We start from the raw sequence: 26,425 nt of genomic DNA, 5'->3' as shown, positions 1-26,425 counted from the left end.
AGGAGCCGTGTCCTGCCAGGACATGGCGCAAGCCCTTGTCACCGTTAACCACCGAACTGTTCCCATCTCCTCTCTCTCTCTCGCTCAGGCTGAAGCGAATGCGGGCGGTAATGTCAGCGACGGGAAGAACAATATCCGCCTAATGTCCAGCTCGCCGGAGTCGCGGAAGTGGGGGACGCCCGACAGCGACCAACTGTAGATCAGACATGTCCGTCTAAACGTCGTAACGCGCAAACTAGTTGATGCTCGCTAGCGTTAGCCTGAGACGTAGTCAAGTCACGTACCTACGAGCAATCTTACCAAACGAAAATCGCCATCGAGAGAACGCGACGTTTCTTGGATGCGACATTCCAAGCGAGCGGCCGGCGCTCTGCGCGTTCAGAGAGCCGCCGTGGCGCGTTGGCTGTGTTTCAGCGACGTCGACCTAGGCTGCACACCGCCGCGATCGCGTCTCGCAATCTTGCGCGCACGGGGTAGGACGTGCGACGATGCGGAAGCTAGCCGTAGCTCCAAGCCTTCCGGCGCCTGCATCACGCGATGTCCCGAAATGTGCTCCAGGCGTCGGAGGGCCACATGCGAAGGCGCCCCCGTATCACTGGGAAACGAGGCCGAAGCCAGAGCGGCGGCACGCTTCGATCTTTGGCCCCCACAGGGCGCGTCCGGGGAGGGCGGGCGCGCCAGCTATTTTCGGCCGGCGGCGGCGGAGGCGACCGTGCGTCAAAGCGCGACCTGGAGAGCTAGCTGGCTTGGCTGCCGGCTGTTGCAGTCGGCGACGACGCTCGAGGAGGACGCTCGGGGGAGGGCGGCACCGCCCTGCGCGCCACCGAAAACAAGCAGCCGCTCGTCTTCCCGGCGCTGTTTCCTCAGAGACGATGGCGCCGCATCTCCCACCGAGTTTTTACGCCTAACTTGGTGCGCGTCTGCAGCGTCCGCACATGTTTTCTCTTTATTTACTTTTTTGCGTGGGTCAGCCGAATGACCTATTCGCCGGCGTCATTTCCTATGGGATCGCCCTGACTCGTTTTCTGCCTGTCTTGCCCCTTTGGCGAGGTCGCCGTGGGGAGCCGCTAAGATACAGCCTAGGCGCAGCGCTGCATCTAATTGTATGTAACAGAACATCGCCGAAACTTTGGAACATGGCCACAATCATCGATCCGGGTTTTTTTTTTTTTAACTGAGCTTTAATTTGTTTTGGACATCACGCGTTTAAAAGGCGGAGAGTGGCGGCAACAAAATTATTCGGTTCCTCCGAGCAGAAAGCTTGCCCTTACAACAAGAGTGCGTTGCGGCAGAGCAACCACTGCGGAAGCAGGCAACGCACTATTCCTACTGAATGTAACAAAAAGAATAACAATGCGGTGTTCCAGCACTTACCACGTGACCAAGGCGGGCTGCCCGGTGGAGAACCGTCTCGCCCGTGGACTTGTTCAGTGGAATTTTGCTGAGATCCGCGGGCGCGCTGTAGTTCAGCTCGCCGAAGGGCTGCGTGGATACGGAGGCGCAGTTGTAGACACCACGTGAATGAAGTATCGCGACGAGAAGCAAATGCGTCGAGCGACAAGTTAGAACACCGGAACAATGTAGAGTCCTTTGTAGAGTTGCGCGCATTAATATTGAGCTGCAAGAAGCTGAAACCTACCCGCTTTATCGATCAGTCCAGCGAAGCATTTCACATCTCCGCCGTCGGTTAAAGCTCAAGTCTGGAAATGACCGCATTAAGCGACATTTTCTTTTTTATCTACCTGAATGAAACATTTGCCATGCGAATATTACAGACTATGATGCCGATCGAGTAGGCGCGGAGCCACGTAAACTTCTGCAACACTGCCAACGCACCGAGCTGATATCGATATCCACGTTGGAGATAACTTCGATTGGTTAGCGCGGAAGTGGCCAGGGGAACGTTGCTTCCAAGCTCTCCCGTCAGCCAACAAGTTAAGCCTAAACACCCCCCAAAGCTAGAACTAAAGCCAAACTAAAGCTAAAGCGCGCGCACAAGACCCGGAAGGACGTATGTGTAGTCACCTTGCGGTCGCTCCTTCCCGCCAGCTTGGCGGCGGTGGTGCTCGTCCTCTTGCGGCGCCGGATCATGTCGAGTCCCGAGCGCAGCTTGCGCCTGCGCACCGCGTGGTACTGCATCCTGCGCTGGCGCAGCTCGGGCCTCAGCGACGAGAGCACGGAGTCGGCCGAGTGACTCTGGGGTCGGCGCCGCGAGGCCGACTCGACGCTGCGCTCGGGGCTACGCGAGGCGCGCCGACGACTGGACGAGTCGTTCTCTTCAGAGGACGCGGGCGCCGAGGAAGCCGCAAGCGCCGACGACGGGGTAGCCGGGGGTGACTGCTCGTCCGAGTCGAGCTTGCGCTTCTTGGGGTGAATCGAGTACCGGACACCTGTAGAGGGGCACGGGAAGAAAAGAAGAGGGGCCGGGTATAGGAGTGAGTGTAAGCTTACCATATACTGTCGCGCATCTGTCTGCGTTCCATCCTCTCTCTCTCTCTCTCTCTCTGTAGTTCTTTTTCTAGAAGTGTTATATCGCGCGAGCGCAGAGGCGGGTTAGGGGAATCTGGGCGGGGGTTTGCGCACTCGTTTTTGTTTTCTTTCTTTTTCTGAAAACTTCCGAAACCCGTCTCCTGCTTCAGTCGCGATTCTCTCGCTGCGCGCTCGCTTTCTTGCGAACCATAAGTAATCACCATAGTTCGTGAAAAGCCTGACAGCTGCCTTGGCAGTCTGGTCAACAAGACTGGTGGTCTCAGCGGTTGCAACCTGGCGAGATATACCTCATCCGCGTCTCACCGAAGGAGTTCGCACAGGACGCACCAGGTGGCAACGTCGCAGCAAGTGCCGCTCTTACGTTAGCGACTCGGTAATGCACAAGTACTTACTCGTGTGTAGCTTGACGCCCATTAAACCGAATCACCAACGTGTATACAAATATCCTGTGGGTTCGTATCATCTCTCCGATGCAGAAGAGGTCGCAACTACATCAACGCTATACAAAACCGCACATAGACGACGTTATTTTCAGCTCATGTGCGAAGCCATCTCGGACTGCTATACCAATAATTTCTCAATTCTGTTGAGACTGGCGTCACGTTAGCACGGTCGCAAAATACCGAAAGTGTATCTACGGCAAATTTTATGAATACGAATTGACCGAGTGGATTGCATTTACTGTCCGAATTAGTAAACGCTCGTGCGAATAGCCCGCGATGGCGATGCGACCACTCTGATACTACCTGTGCCGGATATTGCATGCGGATATTGCACACAATACTGAAATGCTAAATTGACTAATTAACAAAATGCATCAATTTTTAGCTCATTACCATACGGTAAGGCATATTGCAATTTAGAAATTGCAGCCAGGGAGCTCGCAAGGCGGATCCACTTGGAACAAATCCTCAGGATGACACCAGTTTCGAGATATTAATTCACGAACTTTGCGGAGATATGCATCGGCGTTCCAGTCACTTCTGTGCTGCAATGCATAAAGCGACGTTTTGTTAAGAAAGTAAGCGGAACGACAATGCATCTTTACCGCAAACATGACGGCGCATATCTCGTAAATGGTGACAATCAACATAATTGTTTTCAAGCGGATATGCCTTGCAGTCTCACCAGCTAGAATTTTTACATTGCAATATGTGCCATAAGGCAATCAGTTAAAATTATTTAGACTTTGCTAATTAGTCAATTATGCATTTCAAATTTCTGTGCGAGTAATGTCCGCCTCTTCGAGTAGACCAGCTCATGGCCTAGAATTATTGTGCTACCTGCCACAAGCAATTATCAAAAAAAAAAAAAGTTTTGCAAATGTTTGCTGAAACACCCTGTATAGTCTGCGCACATCGGCAAAAATACGCGAGGCTATCATCCACTAAATACTGTCACTCGTGTGTCGTTCTTTTGCTCATTTCACAATCAAAGAAGTTAGAACGAAGACGCTGTTAGTCAATCTTTCATCAAAGCACCTGCGATAATTCTTCCTTGCATGCTCAATGAAGCCAAACGGCTCTCCCAAAAAAAGAAAAAAACAGTGACGTCAGTTTTTGTACCGTGTTTTGCCGGAAGCAGATTCCTCTCACGACCCCGATGACAATTTTACGTGACAACATCCGCAGCCACGGCTGGCGAATGAAAGTGCAACAACATTGACGAAAGCGCGACAGTTACGAGGAAAACAGCTTTGTAAGACTGGCACATTCGTATTGCACAACGCGTGCATGGAAACATCCACTGAATAATTTAGAAAGACCGGCATTTGTTCCTTTCTGTCCGCACGAGACAATGAACAAACAACTAAACTTCAATGCCACAATTTGTCATTTTAGACGCATACAAGTGTTCTCCCTCAAGTTCAAGACTGTTTTCATAGTATGTAGATTATATGCAAATGCAGCTCGAAGCGTACCGGTTTCTGACAGACAACACTCTCTCACACTCGTTTGTCGCATACGGCACGCTTAAAAGTGCAATACGCCTCCAACCGTCTCGATTCCAGAGACTGCCTGCCTCCAACGGAATGAACAGTCGCTCGAACGTATTGACTCGCACGACAACGACGCGACGCGTTGCTTTCTTTGGCGCCCTGTCCAAGGGGGAATTCTCGAATGACGTCTGGCCGAATACACGCGAACAAGCTCGAGAAATGCACGAAAAACGCAAAGCAAGGCGTCAGAAAAACGAGCCACTGTTCCGGAGAGGCGAGAAAGAAATGCTCGCACGTACGAGCGCGCGCTTTCGACGCAACGACGCGGCTCGAGCCCCGAACTTAATGGCGCCGCCGCGCTCGGCTCGGTGATCACGACGCCCCGGCGACGCCCGCATTACGGCAACCGAGCGAGAGAGCGTCAGCCCGGGGCATCGCAAGTCGCGACAAACCGCGAGCAGAAAACGAAAAAGAAAAGAAAGAGATAAGGAAACGCCGCGGTTAGCTGCACTGATAACGCGCTTGCCTTTCTTTTATTTTTCGCATCTACCTAGGCATCCATCCACTCCCGCAGGAGCGTTATCTCGCTGCCCACCCTCTCCCTCTTGCCCCACCGTTCTTCCTCCTGCTCGCCTGCAAGCACGGCCCGAAACGAGCGTCCCGCGAACGCCGGCGCTGGAAAAAAAAAAAGAAAAAAGCGCGTCGCGAGCAGGCCGCGGCGGCCGCGGGTTCAGAGAAAACGTGCGCGCCCGCACACACGCATCGCGGGCGCCGACAAAAAGCGACCTCGCTCGCCTTCCTCTCCTCCGCCACGCTCGCGGAGCCGCCGTCTCCTCCGCTGGTGCTTAGCCCCCGCCGTTCGCGCGATGCGTGCCCGCTGGCGCGCCGAGCCAAAGCCAACGAAGCGTCGCATCCGCCGCGCTGCCACTGCGCGTTCTTTGAAGCCGCGCCGAGCCAGCGCGCGATCGTTTCCTGGCTCTGTGCCGCCGGTGCGAGAGACGCGGGCGACCACGCGCGAGCGCGTTTTGAAAAAGAGGAAGCAAAAGAACAGCAGCAGCAGCCTCGCTCCTCGTGTCCCTCGGGGCGCTGCCGGCGTTGTGTCGAGTGCGGCGGGAGAGCGAAGAGTCCGCGCCGTTTACGCGGAAACGAGGAGACGGGGCTTGCGAAAGCAGGAAAGACTCGTCGACTGTCTCATCCGCGCGCAATCGAGCGACAGTGGGCTGAAACACGGAGCCTTGGCAGCCTGTTAAGTGCCCGGCAGAACAAGAAACGAGAGAGAAAGGCCGCGCAGCGCACATTACTGCGCCCACGTCTACAGATACGTCGACGGGCAGACGAGCGACCACTCGGTGCGAGTCGGTCTGGCAGCAGCCTAAGAGCGCCGATTTACCAGAAATGGGGTCGAACGACGCCTAGAGATTTCACGACAGGATTTCAATGCTAGGCAGAAATAAGGCAGACAAAGCGCGCGTTCTCTCTCACGAGGCCACTGTAAGCGCGGCAACCAAGGAGGCACCGAGGGCTGCCGGTCGGACAGATAACGCGGCTACCACAGCAACGTAGAAAAGGATACAGCCAGGTCCATCGTAAACACACGCAGGGTAAGGGGACGGGAGCGAGGCAATTTTCGGGAAAGGAGAAACCAACAGTTGCCTCGATCTTTTTTCCACTTCGCGTTGCCCTCGTCACAGTGGGCCAGCACATTCAGGTGCGTTCACGCTACATTTCTCGTGCGCCGCAGCAGCGGCTTGGGGTAAACCGAGGCCGACGGACGTATACGTCCCGCGCGCAGCTGCTCAGAAGCGGCCCTCCCGCCTCCTTTCGGGGGTGCGCGCAGAGCGAGCCGCCGGAGCGCCTCCAATTCGACTAATGCCCACCCTGAGCGAAAGAAAAAGGCACCCCTGGCCGTAAAAACGCACCGCCGACCGCCCTTCGGCCCGTGCGCACCGGCGGCGGCCCTGCGAGATGCGTTGCCGCCAAAGCGGGCCCCGTCGCATTTAATGAGGCCTCGTCCGCGGCCTTCGGCGAGAGGCAGCGGGGGGACGCTCCGAGAGGAGCGATCTCTCGGCGGGCCGCGCTCACTCGCCGCCGCCGTCCCCTAATTATATTTCGTCGCGCGGGGCCGCCGGGGCCGTTCATCACCCGCGGGACGCGGCGGAAGGGAACGCAGGCGCGGCAGTGACTCAGGCACGGCGGCTCGCGGGCAGGGCGGTTGTTGCAGGGGCACCAAATGAGCAGCGCGCGTGAGCGAGCCAGCAGCAGCGGACGCGGGGGGGTTGCTCTGGGAACACCAGAGACGACGCTCGCCGCCGGCATCCTTAATTGGCGGTGCCCCGGCCACGTTCGTCTCGGGCAGCCGAATGGCGAAGGCCTGCGCGCGAGGAAGCCCCGAGCGGGAGCGCTTTTTTTTCGCGCTTTTGTCTTCGTGCTAAGGCGCCCTCGTAGCGGTGCTTAAGTCCCGTTTGTTATTTCTTTCTACCTTGCTGCTCTCTGCGCCGTGACGGGATAAAGATCGCGCGGCGGGAACCACGTGACTCGGAAAGCGGTCGCGTTATGACGGGCGACTATCAGGACCGCGAGAGCGCGGTCACTTAGTTTCATGCGGTACGGGTACAGGAGCGACCAATAACTCCATAGGGCGGATAACCGATTTGACACCGACTTAGTAAACCTTTTGAATAAGCAGAACGCGGAATTGCAAGTCGGATACAAAATAAGAAATTTAAGTGGTTTACTTTTTCCCACCGCGCGCTGCATCCGGCAATGCCGCAACACAGCGAGCGCCAAACGCGGTCGGGTGTGTGTGATGCGCATGTGCCTTTCAGTCGTGGCTCTCGGAAGAGTAACATATTCGCTTCGGCGCAGGCCTCGCGGTGAACGCTCTAGCCGTCGACGTCAGAGGCGAGACCACTCGTGCGTATGGAGGAGTCCGGGGCCAGCGCGTTGCCGGTGGAGAGGAGAAAGGCTCGGCGCTGCGACTGCACGCACCGCAACAATGGGAGGAGGGGGCAGCCGCGTCCGGAATATATTGGGAGCGCGCCGGGCGACAGCACGGCTCATTCTACCGACGCAGCGACGAACAATGAGGGGGGGGGGGGCAACGCGGCACCCCCAGATAGATAGGAAAGAAGGTTGGCGACGCCGAGGATAGAGGAGGCGTCGTGTCGTCGCGAGAAACCAGGCGAGCTCGAAATACGACTTTGCCTCGCTTGTCCACGCGCTTGTTATGTTATAGTCCGAGCGAACAAGCGACCGAATCCGAATCGTGTGGAACCGCGAAATAAACAGGCCATCTACAAAAGCATAGCCACTCCCGCGTGCGGTTGTTGACAGTCATGCCATAGTTCGGTGCGAGGTATAGTATCAATCGGTCACTTACAGCGCATACATAGACGAGGGACAAAAAGGACGACGAAGTCAAGCGCTGACTTCCAACTTATTTTTATTTTCAGAAACAAACGTATATATCCTGAGACACCAAGACAAAAGCGTCACCTACAAAGCGTCAACCCGACATGAGTATGCATTCACAATGCATGACCTAAGATGAACGAGAGCGCATGTGCGACCTCAGAAAAACCAGTTCTTTGTCTGTGAATGCAATTGATGGCTTACTGAGTCACCATTGGCAATCGCTGCTGCTTCAATGATAAGTCTGGTACATTCATTAGAATGCCTAGCTAAGATAGTGGTTCCTTCAAAAAATCGGGACGCAGCCGCATTGTGCGCAATGAACACCTAGAAAGCCTTCCCGCCCTTTGCGCACTTTATTGTGTTCTTGTACCCTAGCGTTAAGACATCTATCTATCTACCTGTCTGTCCTATATAAGACCTACCGCATTTGAGGGGTATCTTATACACAACACCTTTCGAACAAACTGTATACCTTTTTCTATTATTAATGCTGCAAATACTACGTTTCTTTACAGCAGGATTGGTTCTGACACAAAGCTGGGCAAGTTTTTTTGGAGCAGAGAAAACAACGCCGCTACATGCTCTTTGTCCTATTTTTTTTAAGTTTGTGGGATATTCCATGAATGTACGGGATAACAGCTGTTTTGTTTCTTCGTTCATGTACTTGAGGCTCAAAGCTGTGAGGTATAGGTCTGACAAAACTATCGTAAAATCTGGAGCGTCCTGGAGCTTCCAGCTATGCTATACAGCGCTGCAGGGACCCGGACGAGTGCCCCCATTGCCATACTTAATTGCTTGAAACAGATTTACTCAAGCCAGAGTGTCGCACTATAACGCAACACGTAATGCAAACACATAAATGTTAAGGTGCAAAGCTGTTGCACGATCTATTCCTCTCTCTCTCTCTCTCTCTCTGAAGAACACGCAGCTGCTACCGTGCGCACGACGCCGAAAGGCCAACAAGTATGGAGGTGCCCCTACTTCACTTTCGCCGCTTCCGTTTTCTCGTTAATCCATTCAATTCCGCTCGAATTCACTCGTGGAGCTGCCCAGAACGAACCGGCACATACGGTCACTCCAAGAACGAGCAAACAGTCACAGCACGCATGCCGAAAAAAAGAAAAGAAACAATGATGATATTCGGAAACACTCACCGCCGTTTTCTTTCTGGATCCGCACCGTCGTTGCCTGCGGGAGAAAAGAGACAATGGGGTCACGACGCTTGCACGAAGAGATAAAGGGGCACGGTTCAACATCGAGAATCTCTGAGGCAGCAGGTATGAGGGACAGTCAAGCTCGACGGCATAAGTGCCCAACAAAACTTTGTCGTGGTTTATAGACTATAGCTACACGAGGTGCGACGGTCGGTGCCGTTCACCAGCATGTGGTGCATAACGTTATAGATCCGATAAAAGAAACAGGTGATGACGCCGACACTCCTACTAATACATATCACCCCCCCCCCCCCCCCTGCAGGCGTCCAACGCAAGCGCAGAAACTGCTTAGGTACAGTTGCACATGTCACAAATACACGCTTAAGTGCGTATAGGGACGAAACGGATAGAAAGTCAGGGAACAGTCCAATCTTTCTCGCATAGGCGGTATCCGCTGCCACCCTGCTTCTTGAGCCATCCAACTTCACTGTTGACTCAATAACCGATAGAAAAAGATAAAAAAAGCACCCATCTAAAAGACCATTCTAATGCCACTAGTTTTCTCGTCCATGCACTTCTGTGCGCCAGAATTAGCCACACGACCAAGTAACTCGAAAAACTGAATATACAGCGCAAGTTCCAGCTTCGAAGCCACTGGCTTTCCCGACCCGACAGGCTCTGCTTGCACAGGCCGGACACGGTACCACGTGGCGCGACAACGCAACACACGCCAGGAGGCCCCGAAATTGCACTGGACGAAGCATATACATACTGCATAGCGGTGCTCGGGGCCATGGACAACGAACCGACGGTCTCGACTGACCACTCGAAGCACGATTCTCTGCGAGCACGGCACGTGGTCCCTCAGGTTCGCGACAACCGAGTCGCCGCGGATTCACTCGCCGCGCGTACTCATCACGCGCGCGCGCGTCAAAGCAGAGCCGAGCGCGACACGGGCAAAAACAAAGACGCGATCCGCGGGGAAGCCCTGCCGCATCCGTTCGGGTGCCCCCGCTTCGAAGCCTCATTAGTCGCCGCACGCCGCGCTTAATTAACGCGAGCTGCTATCTGCCGCCGCGGCGCGCAGGGTATGTGCGCGCCTGTGCGGAGTAGGCGCGGCGAGCCGGCGCCGAGCTGGTGAAACGAAGCTCGGCGCTCTTTGCATAAGAGCGCGAGTGTGGGGCTAGCTGCGATTTCGCAGCTGCAGGAAAGCGGCGGCACCGCGTGCAGAAACAGCGGAAAGAGTTAGCTCCTCGCGGGAGGAACTAACGCCGGGTGTCGGGCGTTACGCCACCCAGAGCGCGAGTGTAACGCTGGTGAGATGAGCCTCGTTTCCCCCTCGACAGCTCGCATCATTTGTAAATAAGGCGGAAATTTGTAATTTCTAAATCCGTGCGCAAATTCGTCGTCGTAAACTGCGCCGATTCCACGATCGAGCCCGCCGCTATGCTCGAATCGCAAGCCCCAACAAATTACCAGGCAGTCCTCGGAGTCGGGTCTCGCTTAAACCGAGCACATCTTCTTTCGACGTATACGGGCGGAGGGGCTTGCTTGTCGCGGGTAAATACGGAACGCATACTATTTCGATGCAATCACGTCGGAATACATGGGTGACAAAACAAGCGAGTAAAACGTCTAGCAATGACATCACAGAGCGGGGCCTCGCGCATAGCACATAGAATCGCTGATTTTTGCTAACAGCAAAAGCAGCCGACGCCGAGCACATCTCGATCAAATAAAGAAAATAGCCGAAAGAAGATGGGCGCCGATGTCGGCGCAGAGCTAAGCCTTGCGCTAAAAATCCTCCATGCAGGGGCCGGACGGAGCTCGCCGACGCACGCGCTGTAGGAACAGACAGAGAAGAGGGGACAGAGTCGCGGGGAAGGCAGTTGTATAGGCCATCGGGTGGCAGAGCCGGCGGTCCCGAGAAAGAAAAAGAAAAACCCTGCGGGCGGTCGCGGCCGGGCCAAATTGCGTGTTGTGCGCGCCGCCGCCAGCGGCCGGGCGTGAAACGGACCATCCATCAGGGCCGCCGTATCTGGTCTGGCCCGTCGCCGCGCCGCTGTCTGCCCACCCGCCGGCCCCGCTCAATACACGGCGGCGTTGCAGCGAGTGCCGCACACAGACGCGAGCAACGCGGGAGGACCGCACGTGCCCGTCACAGGGCCTCCCGCTGTTCGGCACTTGCGCCGGACGTGGCCCGTCGCAGACACCGCCGATTTCTTTTTCTTTCTTTTTTTTTTCTTCTCGCCGCGAACGAAGCCTGTTGCGGCCACAGCACGCCTCAGTTTCCGCGAGAGCGCGCTGGTGCGAGCAACCGGAGGAGTTGGCTGGCGGACCGGGCCTGTAATGAAGGGGCTTCGCTCGCGCCTCCGTCTATGCACTCTTGCGTAGGGGGTCGGGCCTGTCATGGCTTTGAGCGCCACCGAATTCCCGAGAGCGCGTGGCCGTCTGCCGGCGTGCCAGCGTGTTCACGCGCAGGTTATTAATGACTATCGAAACTTGTTTACGGGCGTACAATAGGGGCCACAGGCTCGACAGACGAGCAGTAGGTAACAGGGTGCTGGTTCCGATCGCGTATAATTAAAACTCGCCAGGCGTTAAATAATAATTAGGCTCGCTTCGGCTGCGACTGCCGGTATACTGAACATCAGACTCGGGAAACGGGTTGCATGTTTTAACACGAAGCGACGGGCCTATACGGCTACTGTCTCAGATTACTTGTCCCGGCGTCCGTGAAATGGTTTGAAGGTTGACGAGAAAAGTCAACGGCTGCGCCTATCGCCCAGGAAACGTTTTCCTTGCATTCGCACGTGTAACAGCTGTTTTGATATGACGAAGTAGGGCGTCGTGCCCGACAAACCCCATGGACAGCTATCTACCAGCGTCCTCTGCACACAACACAGACTAAAACACTACGGAAGGAGCGAACGTCCCCAGCCGTCGGTTCCGTGTTGAAACCTGGCGACTACATGGACCAGACATGTGCTCTCCATTTACGCCACAGAGCCATTCGTTGCAAGCCTGGAGATCAGAAAAAGGAACAAGTACTGCGAGGGAAATCCCGCTAAATCGAAATTAACAGAAATCGAAAAAAAAAAAGACACGGCACCAATCGTCGAACACACAGTTCTTTGATTCGTCATACTTATAGATTTTTTTTGTGATCGGTCGTTTCACTCGACCCTGAACGTAGTCTGGCAGCGAGTTCATCACCACCGAACAAGCGTACACGATCCCCCGCGCAGACCGACGCTTCGCAGCTCGCCCGCAAACCAGGCCGTCGTCGCGTCTCTCCGAACGACGCCGCTACAAAGTCGTCGCCGATCGCTCGGCACGAAAAAAAAAAACCACGCGGGATCGGGTCCCGCGAGCGGCGACCTCGGCGGGCGCGCGCTCAATCCGCGGCACCGGCGCGAAGGGCGGCCGATAAATCAGGATAGCCCGCCGCGTTCCCCGGAACGCCCCGGCTTGCGCGCAGCGAGATGCGGGCGCGGGCCAGCCAGTGAGAACCCCACTGCGCGCTATTGCTCCTGGATCGGGCCCGAAATCAAGGGAGAGGTGGGGCCACGCGCCACAGGACGGTGGTGTCCGCGCGGCGGGCCCCACTTCGACGCGCCGCCAAGGACGTGGAGGTCGTTTGCGCTTGGTGCGCCAAGTGGACGGAGGGAACCGAGTGAGCGCCGCCCGAGAAGCGCAAAGCTTGTCGTCTAAACTTTGCGTCACTGCTCTAGGTTCGCGGGGAAGAGAGATGACGAAATGGCCGTGAAACCTTGGCACGCACAACGCGGTGTACAGCTCTCGCAAATTCAATTCCTCACTCGTGCCACGTGGGGTTCGCGTGCCGCCAGTACAGTCGACGAGTACCCGTTTGTTCCTGCTTTCTACGCAAAAGACGTCCCTTCACATCTCCCCTTGATTTTGTGCGTTGTCATTCGCTTGCCCGTTTTTCCGTCTGTTGCCGAAATGTTACCGATTGTAGTCGTTATTACCGATGGTATTCTCGCGAGTGAATTCCTACGTGCGTTTCTTCTCAAGCTTGAACCTGCGCTGCACTCGCTTCGGAACTGATTCGCAACCGCTCGTGCCATCCCCGTTGGCAGGGCTACCGCCATAAGCGGCGCCGATCTGCAACGATTCTGTCTTTTCAGATGCAAAATGATGAAAGAAAGAAGAGAAAAAAATAGCCGGCCGCGCCCACCGCTTTTAGACGCTGCCGCGCCGAACGGCAGCGCGCGGGCCGCTCGCTTCGTAGGTCGAGCGGATCGCAAGCAAGGGAATAGAAAAAAAAAAAAAACACTCGCTGAACTTTTTTTTTCTCTTTTCTTCTTTCCGTTCTCTTTCGGTTTCGATTGCGGTCGCTCGTCTCTCTCCCATCCTGCGGTTCGCACGCGCGCGCCGCCCTCTCCACGCTCTTCTCGCCTTCCTTCTTTCCCGCGCGAAGTTGCCTCTCTTCGCGATCTCTACTTCCGTAGCAAGGAACGGCGGAGCCGACTCCCCCCTCCACCGTCCCGGAGCCCGTTTCCTGTTCGCTCTGCCGTTCCGGCAGCTTTGTTTCTTGGCGCCGCGCCGCGTGACCAGATTGAAAGGCAAGACGACGCGGGCCACGACGACGTGAACGCGCGTTTGCTCCCGTTTCGTTGCCGCCGCGGAAGTGCGCGCCAGCACGGAGCGGTGCACGGTTGCGCGCCGGTACGTCACGGTGCGCGCGCACGTAAGCCTTGGGGCACTCGCCGAACATCTCGCCTCGTCCTTATCAAGATCTCAGCCGGCGATACTTTAAATCAATGTTACTCCCTCGCCCTTCTAGAAGCGCCTCATTTGATTCGAATTTATTTCGTCCCGGTGCGCAAAGGGAAAGAGGCAGGGGGAAGAGGCATGGTTGAGAGGATTCACGAGAGATACAAATGAACTACAGGTACGATATGCACACAAAGATTGGGCTTAATCACATATCATAACGTGCTGTGTTTGCGAGGGCGCTCAACCAAATATATAAAATATGGAAGTATCTCACGATGCTGGTAACTTCGCGCTTGCTAATTATCTGATTTAGAAATACATCGCGTAAAGTTTTGGAGAAGCAAGAAAAACAAAACTCTTATATAGGGAGTTTTCTTCCTCTCATTTTTTTTTTTTTTTTTTTTCTCGCAGTCTCGAGCTGTGTGGTCTCTGTGCAGGTTGTATAGCAAGCCCCGGACAAACAAATGCCAGCGCCTTGTGTTAACCACGCGCACTGTGACCGAGCCAGCAGACCATCATCACGCACGCCTACACGCGGTCGTGTTCGAAAGAAAACGGGAGGGAGGGGGGAAATGAAAAAAGCAAAGCAGGAAACACCACACGCCGCGCGGCCTACCCCTCCACTCACGCGCGCGACTGGACGCCGTCCTCGTGGAACACTCGAGAGAGAGAGACTGACACGCGCGCGCGGTTTTCCCACAGAACAGTGCAGCGTTGCGAAAAGCTGCAGCGCGGCTGCGAAGGAGAGAGCTCCCCAAAAAGCAAGAACGCTTCACCAAAGAATGAATGACCAGCGGCGGTGAAGCGTCAGTCAATGACTACAGCTGAGACGAATACTTGTTGTTACGTTCAATCGGACTAAGCTGCGCCGCACAGATTCCTGTTAAGCACCGCGATCACGTGACCCTTCTTGTACAGCATAATCGAAGCGAGCGCTCTTCAGGGCAAACGTTCAGTTGGTAGTTTTCCGCCTCGCTACCGCCTCAGTTTCTTTCCGCTTATCGGTAACATGCGCAGCGCAATTTCCTCGCACCCATTGCAAGCCTTACTGACCGTGCAATCCTCACGCGCTTTCCCGCCCGAGTACATCCTCGTCGCAACTGCGGCTCCCGACTGGCTAACGCGCACTCCGGTTTCCCCGCTCGCAGCACTGCACGCATCTTCCTCGCCAGGCGCGACGAGATGGCCGCCCGCATCCCGCGGCGCAATATTTCCCCGCCGCCGGTGCGCGGCCCCGATAGCAGCGACGCGGCCGTCGGAAGCGCGGCAGGCATGACCGATTGTGCGGGATCAGCGCTCCGCCGGCCAGCAGGAAAGAAGGAGCGCCGCACGCGCTCCTGCACAACACGCACCCCGGCTCTGCAAAACCGTCGCCCCCTCGTCGACGTTACGAGAGCCTCCCGGGCGGTCTTCGACCGAGAAGCGGCGGCGGCAGTAAACACGCCAGAACAAGCGCCAAAGCCGGGACCGAAATCCCCCCCCCCCCAATGTCCTGGATTCGAGAAGCTCACACAGAGTACAGCGAATTCACCGGCGCTGTTTCGTTCGTGTACCCGGTCCTATGGAGACATGATTCTTCCTTCGGCACGCCGTCGATTCTGCCGCACCACCCGCCTTTATTTATGCCCCGACGCCGCGCGGCGAATCGAGCCGCCGTCGCTACACCGGGGCTCAGCAACGTCCCTCGGGGCACACCGACAGTCGAAGGAAACACGGCGTCTCAATCGCGGTTTGTCACCGCGAAAGCCAGACGATGGGAAGAAAGCAAAAGAGAAACGTCGAGGCAACAGTTGGGCGGAAGACAAACAGATACGATCCTACGCGGAAGGACTCGGAGTGGGGATTGGAAGAACCACGGGCGCGCGTAGAAGATGCAATATGCCACGAGCTTCCCAACAACTAAGTTGCCGGCAGCGACGTTCTTTCGTACGCGCGCGATGTTGCAGCGCTGCAACTTGAACAATAGATCCATTTCCTGGCCTATCCTCCATGGTGCGTATGAACCGCATCTTCGCTGCACAGCATTAACTGAGATGCTTTCGACAGACACGCCCATTCTCTTAATGCACGCCTTCACGCGTGAAAACAATTTTCACGCCAATTCCGGCTCAGCAAGAGAAACATCACGATGTACAAGCCGTTGCCCGAGTTGTCGAACTACACGTTAGACCGACAGCTCGGACAACGGCTTGTACATCGTGATCTTTCAGTTTCTCAGCTGGAACGGGCGTGAAAAAAGAATTTATTTTCGCGCGTGAAAGCGTGACTTAAGAGAAGAGCTTACCCGCCGTGGTTGCTCAGTGGCTATGGTGTTGGGCTGCTGAGCAGGAGGTCGCGGGATCGAATCCCGGCCACGGCGGCCGCATTTAGATGGGGGCGAAATGCGAAAACACCCGTGTACTTAGATTTAGGTGCACGTTGAAGAACCCCAGGTGGTCGAAATTTCCGGAGTCCTCCACTACGGCGTGCCTCATAATCAGAAAGTGGTTTTGGCACGTAAAACCCCATAACTTAATTTTTTTTAGGAGAATAGCTTAGACTATAATGACATTCGAATATTTATCTAGATACAATTAACTTTTAACGCCTCCACGGCACCAAATTCATCCTCCTTCAACATTCGAAAACAAGCTTCCCTTTCCCAACTTGCCGCCAAAAAGAAAACATATGTCCAGCGGCGGTTTGGTTTTCGGTCAAGCGGTCTTTTGCCAGCTTTTTCCTAAGAGCCCGGCGAAACAATCTAGTGAGAACGGCTGTCTTTTTGGAAACTCCAAGCAAAATGAGCGCGGTACTGGAAGAACGAGCACGAACTGGGCATAGGACACCCCACCACCACTCGGCCTCTGGCCGTCGCCTCCCCGCTGATGATAACAGGGTCTCCGTCCTCGACACCGCGGCGAGCGAGCCTCTCCCTCTTCACGAACACCCACGAGGGAGCGATGGCCGAGCGTCGGGAGGAGAAGGGGGGTGGTTAGAGAGAAGCAGCAGCTCCGTTCACAACGCGGAATCACCACCGCCCGAGACAGTCCCTTTGTTCAGCGAAGCCGTGCGACCAAGGTCAGGGCGCGAGGGCGGGCAGATAAAGCCAAAGTGGAGAAACGAAAAATAAATAAAGGGAGCCCCTGTTCGGCCAAGCGCGTGCGTGGACAGGAACGACAAAGGTAGTATAAAGAGAGAAGAAAAGGAAGAGGGAAGGAACGGAACACCAAAGAGCACCCGTCGCCTGCGCAGACAGTGGTTGGATCTCAGAGACCCCTAGGGCACTTCGCATTTTCTTTCCTATCCTATGTCTTTTTTTTTTTTTTTTTTCAAAGAGGCGCCCTCCGCCAAAACGCAGCGTCGCTTCCCCAGCAATGCAGCGTGCATGCCGTCCTCCGCGTTTTGCGCGGCTTCGCAAGAACCCGCCGCAAGCCATCTGCCGGCAGAAGCGAGGGAAAAAAGAAAACAGCGGGCTGTTGGCGAGAAATAACTGCGAGCGAAGGCAGCCACAACCCACGGGTGCGCGGCCGCACGCAACTTGGACGCGCTGGGCGAGGAACAGTAAACAGCGTCGACCACCGCTTCAAGAGATCGCGCGGTCTCCGCCCTTCCTTGTAATGACACCGAGCGCGTTCGGCCACCAATGTTGCGGAGACGGCAGTGCGCGCTGTAAATGAACACGACGAAGCAGCTATCCATAAAGCGTCCGCTTCAACTCTCTCACCGCGGTAAGCTTCATGAACAGTTCTGCGCCGTGATTTGGCAAACAAATATTACGGCGCATCATTTCTTCAGAGTACGAAACTCCCACAGCCGCGTTGACTGATTCTCTTACACACACACACACACACACACACACACACGTACGTATATATATAGTGCATGAGGGCGCGACCTTTTATGGTCGTCACCATAGCAGTGCACGCTTCTTCACACAGGTGAGTGCACTGTCCACGCTTCTAGATTTCTGTAGACTTGAATACAGCAGTCAGGCTATTAAGAACCAAATTTACGCTATGCTGATAAGAAAGCGATAACATCTCGTGCCGCCGTGGTCTTTTATGCTAAAGTAGCTATACAGAGACCGCGTACGGGATTCCAAATGATGCTCATAGTTTAAATGTTTTTCTTTTTAACTCCAGCCGTCAGCAGCATCCGGACTCGCGATATCCCTTCGAGCCCGCCCCAGCAACAAGGCGCGTTACAATGGGTACGTTCCCCGGTCGGTTGGCTGCTTCCAAAACTTCGCCGCTGGCGACAAATTAAAGTCCACGCGCCCGTAATTGCGAACTAAACGAAAGAGAGAGAAAAGAAGGAAACGACTGTCAAACGCCGCCGACCCGCGCGTCCACCTTTCCGCTAACTGCGTCACCGGCACGGCAGCATAAGAAAAAGGAGTGCGCGCGCGCGGTATCCCGGTCGCCCCGGAGAGCGAGCGAGCGGTCAGGCTGTGCGACAGGCTCAGCTCACGGAGCGTCGCCAACACACGGAGGCGAATCCGCTTCCGGGTGCCCCCCGCCACGTCCTGTCCTTTATCACACCCCCGGGGGCGGCTTGGCTCGCTCAGAGCGAGCCGGGCCTAATCAGACGCCGGCCGGAGAGCTTTTCTGCCGCCGCGGGCCCGTTCCGTCCCAGCGCGCGCTGCGTCCCCGGCGAACACAAAGGAGAGAGAGAGATAAAAAAAAAAGAACAGAAACAGTGCAAAGAGCGGCGCTATATAAAAAGGAAAAAATAACGAGAGAAATCCGGAGCGCGGTCGCGGTGCGCAACCACTTGTACGCGGCAGCGCAAAGCGTGCGCCCGCGTGCGCACAGCGACGTGTCACACACGCACGGACCGCCGGCAGCGGCAACTGCGCGCGCACACACGCCTTTCTCGCTTGCCCCTCTACGATGTCCTTATACCTCTCCCTCCACGAATGGAGCGAGGCAGAGAAGAAAGAAAAGAAAGAGAGGTCTTCCTAGGAGCGGGAGAGGCAGAGTGGAGAGCAAAGTAAAAGGAGGACACGTCCCGCGCGGGGACAACGGCGAAACAAAAGCGGCGCTGCCTCCCCCCCCCCCCCCGCCCCCCATGTCCCGCAAGAGCAAGCGACGTAAAAATCGGGAGCGCGCCGCGTCGCACCGCTCCTTTTCACGGCGAGGCGAGACGGGAACGGCGTTGGCTCGTTGCAGCGGCGCGGCAGGAGCAGCGCTCGTTTGCGCGCCACACGCTAAGAGTGGGCAGAAAAGAAAAAAGGGGGAATAAAGAATGAAAAGAAGCGCGCAAACTACAAGCAGAGTAAATGAGGGAGGCGAGCGTCGAGGCCGTCGGCGGGAGCCTCGTGCGGACGACGACGTGCGTCTCATTTCCAACGTCGCACCCCCCCCTTCCCCTCCACTGCCTCAATCCGACGTTCGGGGAAAAGCGGCTCCGCACGGGTTTCTTCCTAGCTTTCTTTTTATTATTCCCCCCCCCCCCCCCCCTCCGAGTTCTTCGACGACGACGCGAAAGTGCGCGCGCTCTCGGGCGAAAGAAAAGCGTTCTTCTCTCGAGTGGCGCGAGACCGACACGCGCGCACACGCACCGTCGACGCGTAGCGTCAGCTTTCTGGGCCGGAGACTCTTTCATGTGAATCGTGTTTCTCTTTCATGTAAACTTTCGCGCTTTTCTTTTCTTTTTTGGGGGGGGAAGGTCTTTTGACGACGCAAGTGGCGAAACCAATAGCGACACTTCGGTTGACGTACAGCTATGCGTACCTTTTCTTCGCTTACAAACGAAAAATACCCCAGAGACCGCCATGCCTGATACCCGCGAACACCGCATTCCTACAGATGAATCGAAAGCCGAATTACAGGTTAGCTCTTTGCGTTGTGTAGTGGGGAACACAAATGCAAAATACGCACACAATCCACTCGTGCTGTCTGGTCTTGCGTAGCTTAAAAGTTGAGGGCCGTGCTGTATTCACGTCACGCGCCGAAATAAAGTGTTTGATGCAGTTGGTTTTTTTTTTTTTTCGTTCCTCAACCGTTAATACGGCTACACGCGCAAAATGGATATATTAGCGCTACTAATATAGGAAGGCCGGCACATTCACTATATACGACGACGGCAGAGACCGCGGCGAGCTTTCGGAATGTATCCATCACAAGCAGCCGGTACCGCTTGCGTGCGCCCTTCCCTGCACACGCCCCCCGGTCATTAGGGTGCTTCGCATGGAGAGAGACCTTCTCCCGCCGCTCGTTGGCAATCCCCCCGCGGCAGGGCAGATGCCGCTACGCTCGGCGGTGACCGTTTTGAAAGCCGCGGTTCCGAGAAGCGCTAAGGCGGGCAGGCAACTGCTGCTCAGCGGGCAGGCTGCGGCGGCAGATCCTCCGCAACCTAAAGGAGACCGCAGCGCATCTGGGACGGGTAGATGGGACCACGGGCATCCGCCGGCGTTACGGTTTTTGTTTCGTTCTGCGGCATCCGGGTCTACTCGGCAGCGCCAATCCAGTGCGCCGCCCGTGCTTTCCGTGAGATACAGTCGCCAACACGAGGAGCGTATGCGGTCACGACGGCGAGAAGCAGACGTACTCTGACCCAAAGGAGTCGTGTGTTTCTGCTCAGCAACGATGGAGATCTCGGGAGCCACTGAAACGTATAGCGTTCAGGAGGCCAGAATACACGCATGAGTTTTGGAGCGCGCCTGGTATCGCAGGACATCCAGTAAGTTTAAGTTCGAAAATATCAATTAAACGGTGCACACACGAAGTTTAAAGCGATGACACTCCCCAAACGCGGATGCGAAAGTCTTGTTTTCACCGCGATAACCCTCTTGCTGCCACATAAAGAAAGACTTGCTCACACGGATGATTTCCATTTCACGAACGTGATGGCACCGCGTCTTTAAAGACATGACGTTTCGAATAACAGTTCTGCATGGCGGTGAAAGCATCAAACGCAACTACAGGGCGGCGTGAATACCGCGGCGGAACAGTAAAAACTCTGTGAAGGCACGAAAACGAAGAGAAAGGATAAGTAGGCTGAATATAAGGAATAATGTTGAAGCCGTATAGTGTAGTTTTGACGGCGCAGTACCTGCGACCCCAGCATGCTCTGCGACGATAACGATCGTTTCGCAACAACTCCAAGAGGAAAGCGACGACTCCCCGAGAAACACCGCGACGCATCAGCGGCACCAGGCTCCGCTAATGCGGCCGTTTAGCGAGCGCCCTTGCGGCGCCGACCACCAGGGTCAAACGCGTGCGCACTCACGCACGCCACGTCCGCGCGGCGCGCACGTTCGCTTTCGAAATCACCTCCTGCCGACCCGATTAATTGCGGTCGAATCTAGCGTGGTCCGTGCCAGCGCTAGGCGGTGCGCGCACCTTGTTAGGGAGGAGATGATAAATGATAAAAAAGAAATCTCAGCGCTCACAGAAAGCCATCTGGGACTGCTCGCGATAACTAGAATAAGGTTGTGGCCAACTGACCTCGACTGTTCTCGGCTCCTTGACCCGGTCCTGAGACGGCGACGGCGAAGACTTGGCGTGCGCCGGCGTGGCGTCCTTGCCCGGCGTCAGCGTCGAAGTTGTCGTGCATGTCGTCGCTGGGAGGTGGTGGTGGTGGTGGTGATGCGCCGGGCGGGGGCTTTCCTCCTTGATGGGCGACGTGACGCCAAACGCGGAGGTGGCCTCCATGGCGGGCAGCGCCGACGACGGGGGCAGCACGTGACCGCCGTTGCTGCTGTGCAGCTGCTGCAGGTACTGCAGGTGCGCTTGGTGCGCGTGCGCGATGACCTCCGCGGCCGTGTTGCGTGGCACCGAAGCGACGCTCGAGGGCGCCGCCGTTGTCGCTGCCTTGTGGTCCCTGAAGAAGAAGTTCAGCGTCGGCTTCTCGTCGTGCGGCGTGGTCAGCTTGCTGTGGTGGTGGTTGCTGTGCTTTGCGTGCAGGCTCGAGGCCGTCGCGCTCGCCGTCGAAGCCAGGGGCAGAGTCGGCTTGCCCAGGAGCAGGGCCCCGGGCGCGGCCGATGGCTCGGCCGTCTTGGGACTTGTCGCCGGCGGCACGGCCGCGATGAGCGGCGGCGGGCTCAGTGGGCTCTTGGTGGCTGGCCGCTTGCCGCCGTCACTGCTGCCGGCGTGCGAGGTCTTGGCCTCGTCCGGCGGCTGCATCGCTTCGAGCCGCGGCATCTTGGCGCGCTCCGGCTCGGGGGGCGGCGGGGGCCGGCCGCCGCTGGACGAGCCGAGCCTGAGAGAGGAGGTGAGCCGGGACCGCTGCTCTTCGTCGATGACTACCACGTCGCTTATGTGCTGGTGGTGCTGGTGGTGGTCGACGTTGTTGGAGGAAAAGGACGAGCGCTTGCTCGACTTGCCGTGGTGGCTGCTGCTGCTGCGGCTGTTGTTTCGCGACTCGGACGACGATCGGTCCGAGGAGCGCGACGACGAGTCCTTCTTCTTCTGCGGGCTCGGCGTAGTCAGCAGCGGCGTCGTGGTGGGTGGGGGAATGATCGGAGGCAGGCCCCAACCCGGGTAGTAGGGCAGGTGGGCGGCGGCGTTCAGGTAGTCTTCCCGCTTGACGGTCTCGCCGAACGCCGAGCTGAGGCCACCGCCCAGCGAGGGCCTCGGGCCCAGGAGGTTTAGAGCCGCGGCTGCGGCCGCGGCCGCCGCCGCATTTGCCGCAGCCGTCGACGACGACGAGCTGGACGACGTGGACGTGTCCGTCGTGTGGCGGTTAGAGGACGACTTTTTATGCTCCCTAGATGACGACGAAGACGAGGTGGAGGAAGTGCTCGTGGTCTGCGCCGAGCCCGAAGTGGAGGCGAACTTGGCCGACGTCTGGCTCTCCTGCAGCCTCTGCATGTGCTCGGCCGCGTAACGCACTGGGTCCGCGATGTAGGAGGACGACGACGAGGAGGCCTTGTCCGCGGCGGACACGCCGTTCGCGCGAGGGTACGAGCCGGCCTTGGCGTCGTCGGCCAGGCGGCACGGGTCCGGCTTGGGCATCATGTCGGCGAAGACGGAGGAGTAGCCGGCGGGAAGCGCGGTGGCCGCCGTCGGAGGGTACAGCGACCGGGCCAGGTCTCCCGGCGCCAGCGCTGGCGCGCCCGCGCCTCGCATGCTGAGCGCCAGCGCGGCGGCCGGCTCCAGGAAGGCGGCCGTGGAAGGCGCCGCCGCCCGGGCGGTCGAGTGGAAGGCCACCTGCTGGTCCAGGCAGCCCAGCCGGGCGGCGGCCATGGCGTGGTGCTGCGCCGCTGCGGCGCTCCCGAAAGCCTGCAGCGGGGGGATCAATTGCGGTGTCGCGGTCACTTTACCGAGCTTCCAACGCAGAGTACCAAACTGTAAGCGGCTGCTTTAATTAGTACTGAGGTTCGATATGTAAGTAGCAGAGTGAAGTCAAAGGAGGCCGGCTTGGCGTTCGCAAATAAAGCTCCCCGTTCTCAGTTATGAGGGTTCACCTGTATAAAAATACACTGTTTCTCTTGTTTACTTGAAAACAAAGATCCACTGATTGACTTAAAGCAATGACAGCTGAGCGGGGAGTTAACTTCTCACTTAAAGATTCTCTGCCCTTTCATGACTGCGTGCAGAATTTTATCACCCGTAAGTAGCACTTCTGGCCAAAACAAGTTCCCCCGGAGCGACGCCCGGACGGGTTGTGAAATAAACCACGCGCGTACCCACAGAGCTCCCGGAGGAAGGAAGACGCACGCACCTGCTGCAGGAAGGCGTCGGCGGCGACTCGCTGCTGGTAGTGCTGCAGCCGCAGGAATGCTGCCGGATCGAGCAGGTGCCGGCCGTAGGCAGCAGCCAGCTTGCGGTGCTCGAGGAGCAGGAGCTCCTCGGCTGCCGCGGCCTCGGGCCCGTCGGGCCGCACGTGCTTGAGCGACAGGTCCAGCGGAATCTCGCCGCGCTCCCCGCGGACGCCCGCGGAGCCGGCGAGCGCAGCCGCTGCCGCGGCGGCGGTCACGCCGTCCAGCGGGCCGCGGCCGTCGAACGGCCGGACCGCCGGAGGGAAGAAGCTCGCGTAGTACATCGCGGTCGCCGCCGTCCTGCGACACCACGAACGAAGAAGGTACGATATATATGTGTGTGGAAGCGGCGCTTTATCGAACACGGAGTTGGTTCGAACTTCGCTATATGGGAACGTGTGCAACTGGTCTCTGACGGCACACACATATCGTTCATTTATTTTTCGTTTCGTTCGACTTTATTTATTTCTTACGGTCCCCAATGGTAACAATTCGTGGATGACGCCAGTTTCACGCAGAATACTGAATGCAGCCTTCGACTTTGCAGGTGCCCGAGTAGTGCGCGGTTAGGCCGCTGCAGCTTGTTCCACACATGGCTACACCAGCTTCGCATTCGCGCCGATGGCCGGCGTTCATCAAAATCAACACAACAGAATTGCATCGCGGCAGTGACGACGTAGGAGCATAGTCGTAGCAGCAGTAGTAGTTGTAGTAAATACAGAGCAAGAGTCATTTTTCGAAAACCTATTACAAAACGCACGACGAAGAGAGCGTCAGTCCGCCGAGTAATATGTACTACAATATCGCCAAATGCAACCAACCAAGACACTGTCCAAACTCACGCCGATTTCTTTTGCAAAATGTTACGGCACAGGTGGTCTATTTCCAAGCAAGCACCTTCAAGATGTATAGATGTCTCCAAGCGATCGAAACCACCATGAAAATGCGATCTTTATCGACGGGGTGCGGCGAAAAAAAAAAATTAAGAAAGAAAGATTACCTCCCCTTATTAGTTTCCTCTAATAATTCCAGTGCGAAAATGTATGCCTAAAAGACAGTCTCTGCTTGTACGACAGTAACTTGAAGACGTCGATCCGGTAATTGTTTCGTTTCATATTTCGGATGGCGCGCAGCACAGTGATGAACGGTGACGGGAAAAACGACAGTCGGAAACTCGTGGACAAATACACGCCATACGGGTATGGTCCGCACACCACAGTGACGTAGCTGTCTGCTCTCCGCGCCTGTTTCGAACAAGGAATGGACAAATATAGCCGAACACCTGCATTCGAATGGACCACCACTAACTCATGCCGTTAACCGACGTACACGAGTGTGTTCACGCGCAGCACAGTGACTTCCATCAATGCCCAGCGCAGTGTACATCAACCCGAAACGGCTAAACGCTGCAACAGTTGAGACAAGTCCTGTGAACACCACTTTTCGCACACACAAGCATATATATATATATATATATATATATATATATATATATATATATATATATATATATATATATATATATATATATATATATAACTTGATAGGTTGAGAGCTGCACACGACCAAAACCGCCTCGCGCCGATATCCGGAGCGCGCCCAAAGCGGTACTTCGCAGCCGTCGTTCTTCCCGCGCCTGTTGCGCAAACAAGACCACATTATACGACGGAAAGGACAATGGCCCGAAACCAACGGATCGTCGCGGCAGACTGCTTTCCATTCAGCCGTGAGAACGCCAAGCTGAGAGCAACGTCCCCACCGAACCATTACTATACACGCGTTTCCCTCACGCTTTCAACTATTCGCGAGACAGGCCGTGCGTTCGAGCTTGTACTGCAGTCCCGGGAGGCGACCAGAAAAAATGGCGAATATCTCGCGCGTTTTCCGAGCCTTGGCGCAATGCGCTTCGCTGAAAGCCCCGCCATATCAGAGAAGGCCGCCAAATAAAAAAGAAAGATAAATCCAAGACCCGTTTATACTGCTGTGTCGAGATCGTTCTCTTCGCAACCGATACGCGTTCTCCGACGGTTTCCTTTTTTTCCGTCTTGTTGTGGACCGCGTTGAAACCTTTTCCTTTTTTTATTTCTTTTTTCTCTGTTCAAGTACGCCCAGCCCATTGCACCACGCACACGCTCTTCCATCAGTCGTTCTCATTATCCTCACTAGCGTCGCATTCCAGCGGAACCCTTCGCGCCGTGACGGCGGCAGCGATATAGGCGGGCGCCTAGACGAAGAAGAGACTGCGATCGAGATGCGCAGGGACGCGAAGAAACGTGAGGAGATTCAGAAAGGAGGGCGGCCGTGCACAGCCCAGTGCTGCAGCTACACGACAGCCTTCGCAACAGCCGCGCACCGCCAACGAGTGCGCGCGTCTTGTAATAGGACGGCGCAGATGGCGATCGTCTCGCCCGCCAGCCCAGACAGCAGGGGGGGAGGAGACGTCAGTGGCCGCCGCCCGAAAGACGATACAGAGGAGCCCACCCCCACCCCAGTGCACACGCGAAGGGGGCCGTGGGCGCAAGACCGACGCCGCTCGAGCGGGCACAGCGCGTTGCGACACGTTCGATGCGCCGCACTGCGCGCGACTCTCTCCTGAGGGGCCTTTGAGCCGCCGCGCCGCTCCCAGTAAGGACCCCGGCCTCCAGTGTCGAAAGCCAGCGAGCAGAGACGACGCCTCGGGCGAAGCTGTGCGTCGCTAGCCCATCCGCGCCAGAGACTGGATTCGCTGCGGCAATATATATATATATACACACCAGCGAGGGTTGACCCGCGTGTCCCCCCCTTTGGCCCGAGGCAGGGCCCCTCGTCCGCGTGATGCACTCCGCAGCGCGAACCGCGGGGTCCCAACGTATGTGCCACGAAATAAGTATGGCACCGATGATTTCCTCTGTGCTCCTACAATCCTCAGAGGCTCACCGCGCAAGACCGAAGTTTGTGGATTTGCAACATCGACCGAGCAGTCGCGCGGTGAGAGATACTATGGGTCGAGGTTCGTCGAAC

The 26,425-nt window shown here is 56.5% G+C and overlaps 1 protein-coding gene across 2 annotated transcripts in view; it reads right to left on the bottom strand.

Moving 5' to 3' along the window:
- The window catches only part of LOC126540329 (uncharacterized), a 72,066-nt gene that overhangs the window by 24,675 nt on the left and 20,966 nt on the right, over positions 1-26,425 (bottom strand). The window contains exons 2-6 of one of the 2 annotated variants that reach the window (XM_050187123.3): positions 23,389-23,725; positions 21,171-22,946; positions 8,998-9,031; positions 2,026-2,390; positions 1,375-1,482 (exon numbers count right to left, since the gene is read on the bottom strand). In XM_050187123.3, the coding sequence (XP_050043080.1) occupies positions 1,375-1,482; positions 2,026-2,390; positions 8,998-9,031; positions 21,171-22,946; positions 23,389-23,709 (2,604 nt within the window). In that variant the 5' untranslated portion in view covers positions 23,710-23,725. The remainder of the gene's footprint in view (positions 1-1,374; positions 1,483-2,025; positions 2,391-8,997; positions 9,032-21,170; positions 22,947-23,388; positions 23,726-26,425) is intronic. The other variant, XM_055075965.2, reaches the window with a different exon arrangement.

The sequence above is a fragment of the Dermacentor andersoni genome, chromosome 2 (genome assembly GCF_023375885.2).
Source record: "Dermacentor andersoni chromosome 2, qqDerAnde1_hic_scaffold, whole genome shotgun sequence".
NCBI lineage: Eukaryota > Metazoa > Arthropoda > Arachnida > Ixodida > Ixodidae > Dermacentor > Dermacentor andersoni.
Note: the sequence above shows the minus strand (reverse complement) of the source record. Positions and strands in the feature narration are given on the sequence as shown.